Source organism: Pagrus major, chromosome 24 (genome assembly GCF_040436345.1).
Source record: "Pagrus major chromosome 24, Pma_NU_1.0".
In the NCBI taxonomy this organism is placed as follows: domain Eukaryota; kingdom Metazoa; phylum Chordata; class Actinopteri; order Spariformes; family Sparidae; genus Pagrus; species Pagrus major.
The window spans coordinates 15,425,667-15,441,076 of NC_133238.1; the positions used below are offsets into that span (position 1 = coordinate 15,425,667).

General features: G+C 47.1%; 2 protein-coding genes across 2 annotated transcripts; one reads left to right on the forward strand and one right to left on the reverse strand.

Annotated features, from left to right (window-relative positions):
• Nucleotides 1-802: 802 nt before the first annotated feature.
• On the reverse strand, nt 803-4,830 carry LOC141020473 (uncharacterized). Its single transcript, XM_073495560.1, has 8 exons — nt 4,496-4,830; nt 4,121-4,375; nt 3,768-4,016; nt 3,371-3,628; nt 2,613-2,915; nt 1,647-1,916; nt 1,373-1,456; nt 803-1,239 (listed from the first exon to the last, which is right to left on the reverse strand). Exons 1-8 carry the CDS (start codon nt 4,828-4,830, stop codon nt 1,173-1,175), a joined length of 1,821 nt encoding a protein of 606 aa, XP_073351661.1. The 3' UTR covers nt 803-1,172.
• A 7,733-nt stretch (nt 4,831-12,563) lies between these two features.
• On the forward strand, nt 12,564-15,055 carry LOC141020474 (uncharacterized). The gene is made up of 2 exons (XM_073495561.1): nt 12,564-12,729; nt 12,799-15,055. Exons 1-2 carry the CDS (start codon nt 12,564-12,566, stop codon nt 14,958-14,960), a joined length of 2,328 nt encoding a protein of 775 aa, XP_073351662.1. The 3' UTR covers nt 14,961-15,055.
• Nucleotides 15,056-15,410: the final 355 nt, after the last annotated feature.

The following is a 15,410-nucleotide window of genomic DNA, read 5'->3' on the forward strand; positions in this document are numbered from 1 at the left end:
CCTTCTGAATCCCAACAAAAACCCAACAACAATTCATACACGGCATCAAAGATCATCTATGTTAAAAAAAAACATGTCATACATGTGCATCAAAGATCATCTATTTAAAAGATGAACGCGAAATAACTCGTGCATCAGACATTGTTTATGTAAAAAAATCATACATGTGCATCAAAGATCCTCTCAAAAGGATGATGCTAAAACAAACGTTCATACACTGCATCAAAGATCGTCTATGTTAAAAAAAACATTTCATACATGTGCATCAAAAATATCTATTGAAAAGATGAATGTGAAATCATACATGTGCATCAAAGATGGTCAATGCTAAAAAAAAAAGTGTGTCAAAGTTTGCTGAAAAGATTAATGAAACAGTTTAGAGTAAATTAAAAGTTTAAAAAAATGTAAAAATGTACACAGGCGGTGTAAATGACCATTATCATGTATACGCATATTTACAATTTTTCCCAAAATAATTTTTACCTAAAGGATTTTTATCTAAACATACCTGTAATTCATCATCAGGATTTAATGTTAAAAAACATTTCATACATGTGCATCAAAAATCATCTATTGAAAAGTTGAATGCGAAATAACACATGTGCATCGGAGATTGTTAGTGCAAAGAAAATCATACATGTGCATCAAAGATGGTCAATGCTAAAAAAACAACAATAAACGTGCGTCAAAGTTTGATGGAAAGATGAATGAAACAGTTTAGAGTAAATTAAAAGTAAAAGAGATTAAGAATGTACACAGGTGGAGTAAAGGACATAATATGTGTACAAATATTTACAATTTTTCCCAAAATAATTTTTACCAAAACGATTTTTATCTAAACATTAGTTTCAGTATCAGTAATTCATCATTAGCATTCAACATTCATCCCAGAATAAAGTTATCACAAAATAAAAGTACAGAAACCTGCAGTACAAAAATACAGTTATCACAAAAAGGATAAAAGATAAATTGGGCCTACTCATAAATTTGCATTTATTTTGTCACAAAAAAAAAAATTAAATCATCACAAACAAATAACCTGATGTGTAAAACCTGCGAGTCGACCACCAAAACAGTAACAAGTAATCGTACCAAAGTCATATTTTCATCTAACGATCATGAGACATCAATGACTCCCTGATCAGCACGTTACCACCACACTGACGGCTGCTTCACCAGATTTCAAACCGCTTGTCTTTCTTAAAAGGAGTTCTGTCCTCGATGTTGTTCCTGAAGAGTCTAGAAAAAGACCAAAGCAGAGAGAAACATCACTCACTCAGCCACAATAACATGTGACAGCATTAACTCATCTGAGATGATGAAGTACAAACGTCTTAATAAATGAACGGTGCAGTGATGAATGTTTGCTCACCGCACAGCGTCGATGGACGGGTTGATGGAGACCAGTTCAAGTAACATGTCAGTTGAAGCATCAGTGATCTTATTGTGACTCAGACTGTAACACAGATACAGAAAGTGACGCAGAGGATATTTATGATGGTGAATTATATCAGCCTGCTGCTGGTGGAGACAGTACAGCTACTGTCCAACACACAACAGCAGGGACAGACACAGAGCAAGGACATAACTAGAATTATATACATTTTGTCACATGAACACGTGGATGTTGACAGACTGATACTCACTCCAGGACTTGTACTTTGTGCAGATGTGTGAGGAGTGTGAGCAGCAGCTGGTCAGTGAGCTCACAGTGACTCAGGTCCAGTTCTGTCAGTCCTTCAGAGACGTCCAGCAGCTGAGCCAAAGCTCCACAGGCCCTCTGATCCAGTGTGGTGTGACTGAGGTCCAGCTCTCCACCCAGGGCTCCACACAGAGACACTGCCCGTCTCACTGTGTCTCTGTCACTGTTCACAGGAACCACGGACAGCAGCCGGAGGACGACCGTCTTACTGGCTCTAAACAGGAGGATCAGAGCAAAGAGCTGATTGTTGAGGCTGATTTATGGTTGAATGTAGATTCTACGCAGAGCCGACGGTGTAACCTACGCATGTGGCTTTCAACATAGTGTCTCTGCTGCTGGTGGTGGTGATACAGGGAACCGCCAGCTGCACTTTCCCCAGTAAACACACCGACCCCTTCGGTTTGCAGCTGTGTCTCTGGGCCTGGCAGAGTGGACAGGCCTGGTGTCAGCTGCTCCTCCATACACACCCATCTTGGATGCAGGATGTGACTTGGTTTCGACAAGGTGACATTTGCCACTGGGCTACTCCTGGAGGGGCAGCCTGTCCTTTGGACATCCGGCCTGTCCGCTCTCTCAAGCCCAGAGACACTCGGACAATGAAGAGCTGCTCCTGAGGAGGTGATTATCCAAGAACAGCATCAGAGGTCAGTGTGTTTACTGGGGAAACTACAGGTCACAATGCCCTGTACTAGTACCACCACTAAGCACCAGAGGAGGAGCCAGAAACGTGATGCTACCAAGTGGAGAAATCAGTCTTTGCGATCTGCGTTGTGACAATGTGCAGGTACAATTCTGGGGAGGTGTGAGTCAGAGTATGATGTAGGTGTTTCAACACAAAGCTTTAAGCTGCATAAACATAAAAATAAACAAGTTTCTTCTCTGGTTTAGGTCACTCTGTTGTCTTTCCCACCTGAGGAGGACTCTGTCCAGGACAGGAAGCAGCAGGTCCAGTCCGCTGTCCTCCACCTCACAGTCCTGCAGGTTGAGCTGAGTGCCCTGGCTGCTGCGTCTCAGGATGGTGGAGACGGCCCTGCAGTCCTCATCAGTCAGACTGAGAGTCTCACTCTGACCCTCCTGTGGCAGCTCCACACAGGAGGAGCAGGACAGATCCAGCCTGTGCTGCAGAGTCCTGAGCAGGCTGACTGCTGCCCCCTGCTGGGCGTCAGAGGCAGCACAGCAGTGGATGAACTTCAGCAGCAGATTTCTGTCAACACTGAGAGGAAATAGATAGAAAAATACAACATTAAACAAATAATAACCACATACTTTCATCGATTAGTTGTCGATATGATGTGCAGATTAACAAATATTCCAAATAAAAGACACCACAAATAATATTAATTCAGGATAATCATGTTTCTTAACAACTTGGGTTTAATTATTGTAGTTTTGTTTTTCATTTCTATTAGTTATAAAAACAAAGAGACCATCGCTTTAATAGCTTAGATCTGAGAACACAGTGACTCACTTATACTCGTTGTAAGTCAAGAGACAAAAGAAGTCAGATGATCAGACAAGTTGGAAACAAACAGGTTAGATAAACTCATTTTTAAGACAAAATGAAGTCAAACGGTGAAATAATTACTCCAACTGTCACAGTGAGAGATGCATCATGTCCTGTGTGTTGAAGAAGACGGATACACTGACAAACAAACACTAATGTTTTACCTGAGTTGAGAAACTCTGTCCAGTGTAACGAGGACGGACTCCACTTCCTCTGTTGGTATGGAGGTCCACAGGAGCTTCAGTTTAACTCTGTCAGTGTGTTTGAGGGTGAAGAGCAGAGCATCACAGTCCACAGAGTTCATCTCTCTGCAGGTCAGGTTGATCACATGATCCAGTGACCTCAGTAAACTGGGTATAAAGGGACTGGCACGAGCGTTATAGATCTCTGTGATGACAGTCAACACAAAGCTGGGACAGGCTCTGAAAACATAAAGTGTATTCACCAGGACACTTTGATGAGTCAAAGAATCAACAGACTGATGTAACACATGATGCAACTGATTCAATAAGACAAACTGACGTCTGCATCTGGTAAAAAGGTTAAAAACAAACTAAGAACCTTTTAAATACAATCCTGTGCAGAAAGGGAAGCAGACGTGGGATGTTCTCCAGTGAGAAACGGTTCTTCCTCAGGTTCACAGTGATGGTCTGAGCTGACGGCTGCTGCAGCAGATAGTGAAGAACCTCCCAGTTCAGAGAGAACGAGCTCAGGTCTCCACCAACCTTACTCAAGAAGGAGCAGGTCAAGTCCTTCTCCTGGATGTCTTGGAGGAGGGAGAGGAGCTCCTGGGAAATCTTCTCACTCAGTCTGCAGATAGAAATGTATGAGTTTATCTTAGAAAAGTAAATGATTCATACATTTGTATTTTCATTCATTAGATTGTGTTTCTGAAGCTCAGGAGAGACTTTTACTTGATTGTTAGAGGACCATCATGAAGCAGCAGTGGAATGAGACTCTGAGCAGGGACACAGAACTCAGTCAGGTCCAACCGGCCGACTGTCCAGTATCTCAGCAGGGACGCCAAACTACTGACGACCTTCAACAGAACTCTTTCTGATGGTCGGCCTGTCTGAGGGGCGAGAGACAGCTCCTCAACAGCCAACAGACAGGCCACTCTCTTCCTTCTTACCCACTGAGACAGAAACAAGGCCGTACCATTGGAAAGCCTGAAAGCAGAGAGAGGGAGAGGAGAAGCAGCTGTGACATCATGACGTTCACCACTAACTGCACATTCAAACTGGACCAGATGGTGTTACAGGAACAACATTAAATGTAGAAACACAAACCTCAGACTGTGCAGTTGTGTTGTGTGTCTAAAGAGGAGGGAGGCTCCTCTGACAGACCTCCTCCTGGGTGTGAGGACGAGATCCACATCAGAACCACAGAGTCTGAGAACTCTTCCCACAGACCTGCAGGTTTTCCAGCCCAACTCTCCTGTTAGCTGCAGGGTGAAGCCCAGGAGCTGCAGCAGAGAGGCCAACTGCTCGGCCTCCTCTCTGGATCTCACAGAGATTAATGTGCACACACGCTGGAAGAACTCTGGATCACCACTGAAACAATATGATGGAAGAGGAGTGAAAACAGAAACACAGGCTGCATTACAAACCACCTGATGGACCATGTTGTTCATGGAGAATGACATTTAGGAAACACAGACAGGATGAAATAATATAACTGTGTGTTAATATCACACTATATTAAAATACTCCTGAATAAATACTGAAGACAGAATGTCCATTATTAGTGTGACTTACCTGAGCTGTGAGATATGAGGCAGACACTGTAGGAAACTCCTCACTTCACTCTCTTCATGTGAGCAGCCTGTCAGCTCCACTTGTTTCTTCTCTGATGTGAGTTTCAGCACTTCCAGGAGGATGGAGCTCTTTCTCTTTGAGAGGTTTATGGACCAGACTGCAGGAGCTGACTGGAAAACTGACTGTAATGATGGAAGGACACTCAGGCCTGTTTCAGTCTCATAGTCCTTCAGGTGGGAGCACAGATCCAGCAGGAAACCACACTGATCTTCTTCATCCATGCCATTTGAAGGGAATGTTTCATATGTGCACACTGATGATAACAGCTCCAGTATCTTCTCTCCTGTCTGCTGTTCTCTCTCTGCTGCTGCACAGAACAGATTCACAAAGAACTTGACTTCACCTTTGAACTGCCGAGAGACACTGGAACAAGAATTGAACATTTAGTTATGACATGATGTCAACAACAGAAACACAGTCATGTATTACTGATATGGAGTTTATCTGCTAAAAGTCTTCAGATACCTGCTGATGAGAATAATACAGTAAAGTAGATCTACTCTATGTAACTGAGGAATAAATACATTGGGGTGTGTGGAGAAAAACACAGCATCATATATAAAACTCTGTACAGTAACAGTTGTGGACCAACCAGCTGAAAGTATTACCTCAATCTGGAAAATACTAGCAGCTAATTAATGATTACATCATCATCTACAAGATATTATTTTGTAAATGATGATCAATAAACCCTTTTATGAATCACTCTGATTATGAGCTGGATTTATTGAGAATAAAAAACTCTTCTGAAGTCGCTACAACATATTTTTAAATGTCCATTATTAGTGTGACTTACCTGAGCTGTGAGATATGAGGCAGACACTGTAGGAAACTCCTCACTTCACTCTCTTCATGTGAGCAGCCTGTCAGCTTCACTTGTTTCTTCTCTGATGTGAGTTTCAGCACTTCCAGGAGGATGGAGCTCTTTCTCTCTGAGAGGTTTATGGACCAGACTGCAGGAGCTGACTGGAAAACTGACTGTAATGATGGAAGGACACTCAGGCCTGTTTCAGGGTCAAAAGAGTACAGATCCAGCAGGAAATCACACCATTTCTTTTTAAGAGGGAATCTTTCATATGTGCACACTGATGATAACAGCTCCAGTATCTTCTCTCCTGTCTGCTGTTTTCTCTCTGCTGCTGCACAGAACAGATTCCCAAAGAACCTGATTCCTTCTGAAGGTTTTGTCTGATCAGGAACAAAACTAAAGAGAAGGAAACATTTGTGATGATTAGATCTCGTCTCAATAAATAACAACAACACAGTTCAGTATAAACTTACATTTAAATTTAAAATGCTTCTTTCATCAGAGCAGGCTGAACATCACAGTTTAACTTTTACTGACTCACAGAAACTGATCCTGTTTCTAAAATCACTGCATGTTTGGTATTTTTAGTGCTTGTACTTGATGTAGTTTTACATCGTGTGTGAGTTCTAAGTGTGAAATATATTCACAAAATATAAATATACTTAGTGAAACAACAGCATCAGTTATGATACACGACACATTTCCATTTACTGAATCAAGAATTCATTATGAATCAAAGCATCAAAATGCTGTAGCTGGTCCTGGTGAAGCCGATATTAACTACTTTAGTTTAACTATTGTTTGGTTATTTAATCTATAATAAAGGTTTACATTTTGGAAACTCATCATATGTGTATTTAAAATCTTACACTGCAAAGTAACAAGCAAATATATCTGTCAAATACATTTAGTGAGGCAAAGAGTACCAGCGTGGCAACATAACCAAGAATACAATGGAAATAATCAAGTATAAGTTTGGACCTCAGTATATTACTTGAGTAAATGTACTCACTGTAGTTACTTTCCAACTCTGATATTTAAGTCTACTTTTGTGTTGCTGTGCTGCAGTGGGACCTCTGTCTCTGGTTTCTGGCATCACTTCATATTTAACAGTCTGTTTATCAGACACTGTATCAGCAGTGGCTTCTGTTGTTTATGATTTCCACTTCACATCCATAAAGTCTGCTCTCTAATCGGGCGTTCAGACCAAACGCAAGGCAAATTATTTGTGCGTCTAGATTACATATAAAGTCAATGACAAATGTTTGCGGACACCCAGAGCTGTACGATAACACATCTTCTCGTATCGAGACAGGACACAACAGGAGCTGATGTGGAGGAAAGTGAATGAGGAAGTCGGACTACCTGGTAAGTTATGGAAATGTGTCTCAGCACAGCAAAGTCCTGATCGATCCAAACTCCATTCAGAGAACAAGCATTTTAAAAGTTGTTTTGTTTGTTGCTTGTCGTCTGGCCGACAGACCTGACGAAGCACGAACTCAGGCTTTTTGATGCTATTTCAACGTCCTTTTGATCCTTTTATTGGGTCAGATCACAGAGAAATCTCTTTGTTAGGGTTCATACCGATGTGGTAAGACAGATTCATTCAGTCTACGTCTATTTGCTGGTCACAGGGGCTATTTATTGAGTTTTTCACCTATTAGGAAACTGCACTCACTGGAGACAGATGGACAGACGCTCTGCGGCTGAGAACTGAGCACCGGTCAACCTCAGGTAGCGCTGGAAGCTGCTTTAAGCCAGACGCAGCTCCAGACGGTGAAATTCACCCAGCTGGGTGTCACACAAGTAACATTAATTAAAATGAATAATCCTGCAGTCATACTCGATCATGTCGGATCAGGCCAATATTCTCTTCACATTTGGTCTGAACGCACCATAAGTTCTACTAGGACCCAAACTAATATCAGAACATTTTAAGAAATGTGGATGAAGTCACAAGCTGTAAATTTAATATTGATGACAAAGAAATACAACGGAAATATATGAAAAGACATCGTCTGTTATGTTAGATTGTATGCAACATTTAAGTTTGGCACAACGTTATTTAGAACACAACTCTTCACACAAAGAGTTAATTAATGTAAAGTGCAGTTTTAAAAGCTTTTACCAAAAACAGTTGTTGACTGACTTACCTGAGCTGTGAGATATGAGGCAGACACTGTAGGAAACTCCTCACTTCACTCTCTTCATGTGAGCAGCCTGTCAGCTTCACTTGTTTCTTCTCTGATGTGAGTTTCAGCACTTCCAGGAGGATGGAGCTCTTTCTCTCTGAGAGGTTTATGGACCAGACTGCAGGAGCTGACTGGAAAACTGACTGTAATGATGGAAGGACACTCAGGCCTGTTTTAGCCTCATAGTCCTTCAGGTGGGAGTACAGATCCAGCAGGAAACCACACTGCTCTTCATCATCCATGACATCTGAAGGGAATGTTTTATATGTGCACACTGATGATAACAGCTCCAGTATCTTCTCTCCTGTCTGCTGTTCTCTCTCTGCTGCTGCACAGAACAGATTCCCAAAGAACTTGACTCCACCTCCAAACCAATAAGAGACACTGGAACAAGAATTGAACATTTAGTTATGACATGATGTCAACAACAGAAACACAGTCATGTATCACTGATACGGAGTTTATCTGCTAAAAGCCTTAAAATACCTGCTAACAAGCAAAATATTTACTATAATTAATAAATATATTTAGTATAATATATTACAATTACATGGCTGATCAAATGAGCATATTACTTCAGGACAATATTAGATTCAACTAACAATTACATCTTCATCTGATGATTTTTTATAATTGACAGTCAATTAACTTTTTTCGAAACACTGGTGATTATAAGAGATATTTATTTTAAAAATAAAAAACCTCTTCTGAAGTCGCTATGAAATGTTTTTAAATGTACATTATCAGTGTGACTTACCTGAGCTGTGAGATATGAGGCAGCCACTGTAGGAAACTCCTCACTTCACTCTCTTCATGTGAGCAGCCTGTCAGCTTCACTTGTTTCTTCTCTGATGTGAGTTTCAGCACTTCCAGGAGGATGGAGCTCTTTCTCTCTGAGAGGTTTATGGACCAGACTGCAGGAGCTGACTGGAAAACTGACTGTAATGATGGAAGGACACTCAGGCCTGTTTTAGCCTCATAGTCCTTCAGGTGGGAGTACAGATCCAGCAGGAAACCACTCTGATATACATCATATATGTAATCTAAAGGGAATGTTTTATATGTGCACACTGATGATAACAGCTCCAGTATCTTCTCTCCTGTCTGCTGTTCTCTCTCTGCTGCTGCACAGAACAGATTCACAAAGAACTTGACTTCACCTCCAAACCTGTCAGAGACACTGGAACAAGAATTGAACATTTAGTTATGACATGATGTCAACAACAGAAACACAGTCATGTATTACTGATATGGAGTTTATCTGCTAAAAGTCTTCAGATACCTGCTGATGAGAATAATACAGTAAAGTAGATTGTTACAGTCGAGTGTTGCACCTGTGTTTGTTTGTTCTGGTGTTAGTTTTCCCTCCAGGTGACGCCCTCTCCTCCTTCTTGCCTATGAGTGGAGGATCACGCCTGAGCTCCCTCACCATTAGGCCATGGTGACTTATAAGCTCTGTGTAAACTAACAATGGGGCCAGAGGGGCAAGTGGCTGTAGTGTCTGCATGAGCCACAATACTGAGCAGTAAGGTGATTTCTTCTATTGATTAGTGATCCAACATTTAGCGCTGGAGTTGCTCTCAGCTTTAAAACATTGATGACATTGGTCGTGTTTTCTTCTGTTGTAGGATGACCGCCATCTTCCTTTTGAAGACACTGGTATGTTGTTGAGTCTAGGGATGGGCGATATATATCGTTGGCGATAATATCGTCATTTTTTTTTTTGACGATGTGCAAATTTCCATTATCGAGTACTCGATAAACTCCTCACATCCACTTAACACACGGTGCAGCAACGCTCTCTACAGCATGGCAGGATTCGCCCCACCCCTCGACCTCTTGCCTTCGACCTCTGAACCCCGCGACGTCTCATAACAACAACAACAATGGCGGACTACATGCTTGTGTTCGTGTTTCTTGCAACTTACTCGCCTTGTAGTCCGAGTGTGAGTCGCAGCATCAGTTCGACCTCATTATCGGTCCACACAAATGATTCTGGTTTCCTTGCACTAGCCATTTTCGTCTTCTTCTTGTTGGGTTCGGTTTCTCCGTCTACTGTCTGTTTGTTTACAGCGCGCAAGCTTTTTGTGCTCGCGACATCTCTTCTTCTCCGTTTTTGGTGAATTTCAAGCGCCACGTATAGGCCTGGAATATGAACTACAGCGTTTTCAGTCGTTTTCAGTGGATCGGTCTGGACACAAATATTCTTGAATTTTAAAGGATATCGACTGATTATCGTTATCGCCAAAGTCCCCCAAAATATCGAGATATTATTTTTTGCCCATATCGCCCACCCCTATTGTTGACCCAATTACTATTATTTTCATTTGTAAATGAATCTTTTGTGTTTAAACTCCAACATCCTGTCTTTCCTTCTTCTTTTACTCTGGTTTTATTTAACTATGTTACTCCCCCATCCCCTGGCCTCACAGGGACGTAACATAGATCAACTCAGAAACAGTCTGTCATCTAGAAAACTTTACACTGTAACAAAATAGAGTTCTCTTTCATAATATTTCGTTCGATGTCTCACTATGGGATGCACGCCTCGCTGCAGCCCTCAGAAGCATTAATCTCATTACGCCAATCCTGATTGGCTGGTGAAACGTGTCCGTCCGCCTCAGGTAGTCCCCTCTACCTTAAATAGCGCATGCGGACGGCACCACGTCATTCAAACACCTCTTCTCACTTGGAGCATATCTTACGTCCAAGGCTAGCTGGCTAAACTGTCCACAGGCGGACCTTACTTAGCTTCCGTCGCCGGGCGCTACTAGCTTTTTGGATATCCTCTTTGCTTCATCGATCACACCAGATCGAACCAGTGCTTTCCTTGCTCTCCACAGCTTGGCCAGCACTGTCCTCGACGCCCCACCACGGCAGTTCGAGCACCGAGTATTAGCACACCAGCTAATTTTTCGGCTTCTTCACGTTAGCACACCAGCTAACTGCCTCGACTCCCCGCCTGCACACCAGCTCGCGAGGAATGGAGGCTAAATCCCCTCACACCAGAGGGCACGGAGACTCTGGGGCCCGACTCTGTCGTTGCGGGAATAAGATTTCGAGTACGGATCCACACCAGGTCTGCTCGAGCTGCCTGGGGCTGCAACACGCCCGGCTTGCTATCGACGTCCCCGGCTCGTGTCAACACTGTGCGGTGTTCACTGTCAAGAGTCTCCGCAGACGGCTAGCCCGCCAAGCTAGCTTGTCTGGACATGACCCCTATCTCCCTCCCGGCGGCCCCGCCGTCGAAGGCGGAGAGGAGATGGAGGTCGCTGCGGTGGCGATACCGGAGGCTAGCGCCAGCTGGGGCTCCCAGCTCGACCTAGCCGCGGATCCCCCGCAGGAGGAAGACGTCCTGGAACTGGACTATGGGGACGATGACGATGGCGCCTCGGAACTCCTCATCTCAGAGGATGAAGAAGAGGACGACATCTTCATCACTCCGGCCCGGGCTGCGCAGCCCGCGGCCTCCGTCGCCTCTCGGGATGGAGATGAGAGTAGCACACCAGCTTCTCCCCTCCCCAGCTCGGACCTGCTCGACGTGTGCAAACGCGCGGCTGCCCGACTGGATATCCCCTGGCCCGTTGTCGTAGCTGAGACCACCAGATCCCGCTACGAGGGGAAGAAATTGCCCTTGGCTAAGAGTGCGACGAAGCAACGTCTCCCTGTCTTCCCAGAGCTGCTGGATGAGGTGGCGCGCTCATGGAGAGACCGCCCTTACAGCAGCAGGAGCCCGATTCCCGGGGCCTCGTCCCTCGACTGTGAGGCGATGGAGAGCCTGGGTCTGCTCCGCATGCCTCCGATGGAGCCACTCGTGGCAGCGCACCTTCACCCACGGCTGTCAGCGGTGTCCTCCCGGAGCCCCAGCCTGCCATCCAAGTCTGACCGTTTTCAGTCAACTCTGACTGAAAAGGCATACAAGGCGGCGGCGCTTTCGGCCAGAGCGCTCAATGTCCTCTCCCTGCTCACGGCTTATCAGGCTGAGTTATGCGAGGATTTTGTGCAAACTCAGGACCCAGTTACGTGGGAGGAGATACCGGTCATCACCGACCTGTGCCTCCGTATCCAACGCTGTGCGGTCCAGGCCACGGGAAGGTCGATGGGGGCAATGGTTCTGCAGGAACGAGCGCGGTGGCTCAACCTCGCCAACCTGTCAGACAGAGAGAAGGATGACGTCCTGGACATGCCTATTGTCCCGGAGGGGATTTTTGGTTCCGCGTTGGCTTCGATGCAACGGCGGTGTGAAGCCAAAAAGAAGGAAGACGAAGCTCTCCAGCTCTGCCTCCCTCGAAAGCCCCAAGCTCCCTCTCCGCCTGCACAGCGGAAAACCTTCGCGCAGGCTGCTGCCCAAGTTTCACAGTTTAAAATACCTAAACTGTCGAAACCCCGGCCCGCCCCACCTCCCCTGCCCAGCCGGGCCGGCTGGTCCAAGAAACCCTCGGCCCCGGCTGCAGCTCCGCCGGCACAGCCCGCGCAAGCTGCCACTAACCAGGCCAGGAGGAAGAAGAGAGCTGCCTGAAGGCCCCTCTCTTCACCGGTGATGCAGCTGGAAGTTCCCCGTTCTCCAGCTCCACCTGTTCGGCTTTCGAGCGTGCGCTCAGGGGCCCCCCACGCCCCCGTCTCCCAGCTGCCACGGACCGTGCCAGAGCAAGCCGGGAGAGACGGACATTTGACGGCAGAGGTTTCAGCAGTTGCCCCTCCCTCATGTCCACAAGCACGCACACACACACACGTTTTCATAAAGAAAATAAATTGTGTTCCGCTGTCGCATCCAGGCCGAGTGCCGAGGGCGCAGCTAATAAAAAAAGCCAAAACTATCAGAATAAGCAGCGCGGTGGCGACATCCGCTGTCCCCCCTCGGCGGAAAGCTGCGGCTTTTCCCGTGGGGGGGGCTGTGGGGTCCCCGCTGCTGCGCTGTCTTCCCGGGCGGAAATGCACAGCACCGCCCGGGAGCCATGTCACTACTCCACCAAGGGAGAGCTCCACCGCACCGCGGCTGGAGCCTCTCATGGTGGAGGGGCTGCGGTGCGTGTCCACTCTCTCCCTCAGATGCGAGAGATGGGCCGCGCTCGCAGCTCCACCCTGGGTGTTGAGGACGATCGCGAAGGGATACAGGCTGCAGTTCTCAGCTGTTCCTCCGCGATTCGCCGGTATAATACACTCCCAGGCTCAGGGAGAGTCAGCTCGCGTTTTACAGGAGGAAATCCTCTCACTGTTAAACAAAGGAGCAATTTGTGTCGTCCCTCCCGCACAGTGTCAGAGCGGTTTTTACTCCAGGTATTTTCTGGTCCCCAAACGGGGGGGGAGCGGTATTCGCCCTATCCTGGATTTACGTGCTCTGAACAAATATCTCAGGAAATACAAGTTCAGGATGCTTACGCACGCATCCCTGCTGCGCCTTGTGAGACAGAACGATTGGTTCACTTCTGTCGATCTAAAAGACGCGTATTTCCATATCCCGATTTATCCTCCCCACAGAAAGTATCTGAGATTCGCTTTCCAAGGGAGCTGTTACGAGTACCGCGTGCTCCCTTTCGGTCTGTCTTTAAGCCCGAGGGTGTTTGTGCGGTGCACAGAAGCGGCAATAGCCCCGCTGAGACGGCAGGGCATCCGCTTGGCCACATATCTGGACGATTGGCTGCTGTTGGCACAGTCGGAGCAGGAGGCCAGGGCGCACACGCGTATTCTCTTACGTCACCTAATCGATCTGGGTTTCGTGATAAACGCGGAAAAGAGCATGCTATCCCCAGCGCAGGGCATAATCTTTCTGGGATTATCTCTGGACTCGGTGACTTTCACAGCGCACCTCTCGGCGGAGCGAGTGAAAACTTTCAGGGCATGTCTCGCGCTCTTTCATCCAGGCAAATCTGTTCAATTCAGATTGTGTCTTCGATTACTCGGGCTGATGGCGTCTGCCATTCTCGTAGTCCATCTTGGTCGCCTCCACATGAGGGAATTCCAGCTTTGGGTGGCCTCATGCGGGCTGGATCCCGTGCGTCATGGCGCACGGAGGATACTGGTCACACCAGGGTGCGCCAGGGCGCTGCGCCACTGGCGCGTCCCGTCCTTTCTGACACAAGGGGTGCCCATGGGCTCCGTCTTGTCCAGGAAGGTGGTCACTACGGACGCCAGCCTGACGGGCTGGGGCGGAATTCACGAGGGCCGGTCTGTGAGGGGCCACTGGAGTGTGGACCTCCAGCGGTCTCACATAAATTTTCTGGAACTGTCAGCGGTGTTCCTCTCCCTGAAACATTTCCTTCCGTCTCTCACGGGTCATCATGTCCTGGTGAGGACGGACAATACGACAACAGTGGCGTACATCAACCGTCAGGGGGGGTTACGCTCCCGTCGGTTGTACATGCTGGCACGCAAACTGATCCTGTGGAGCTGCGGTCGTCTCCTCTCCCTGAGAGCGACGCACGTCCCAGGAGCCCTGAACACAGGCGCGGACCTGTTGTCCAGGGGCGCGCCAGTATACGGGGAGTGGACTCTACACCCGGAAATTGTGGAACAGATATGGGGCCGTTACGGTCGGGCCACGGTGGATCTGTTCGCGTCGAGAGGAAACGCGCAGTGCGCGCTGTTTTACTCTCTGCGCAGCATGGATGCTCCCCTCGGCGTCGACGCACTAGCGCACGCCTGGCCGCATGAGCTTCTTTACGCGTTCCCTCCCCTGGCCTTGATACCCCCCACTCTGTCCAGAGTGAGGGAGCACGGCCACGCACTGATTTTGATAGCTCCGCATTGGCCTGCGATGCATTGGCTGGCGGAGATATATCGGTTGCTGTGCGCTCAGCCCTGGCAGCTCCCGCTACGCAGGGACCTGCTATCGCAGGGGGGGGGGACGGTCTTCCACCCGCACCCAGAACGCATGGCGCTGTGGGCTTGGCCCCTGAGTGGCTCAGTCTGTCAGCTGTGGGGCTCTCACAGCGCGTGATTTCCACCATACAAAGTGCTCGAGCCTCCTCCACTAGGTCCCTGTATGACTGTAAGTGGAGAGTGTTTGAGGGGTGGTGTCACAGAAATGGCCACATTCCCTTTCAGTGTCCAGTAGGAGTGATATTATCATTCTTGCAGGACCTGATTGACAAACGAAAAGCCTTCTCCACGGTTAAGGTGTACTTGGCAGCTATCGCCGCCTGTCACGTGGGGTTTGGGAAGCAAACAGCGAGCCAGCACCCGCTGGTTTGCCGTTTTATGAAGGGAGCGCGCAGGCTTCTCCCCGTGTCCAGACCACTGGTGCCACCATGGGATCTGGCTGTGGTTCTGGAGGGTCTTAAAGGACCTCCCTTTGAGCCACTGGAGGGAGCAGACTTGAAACACGTGTCTCTCAAGACAGTGTTGTTACTGGCTCTGGCTTCGGCTAAACGGGTTAGTGACATCCATG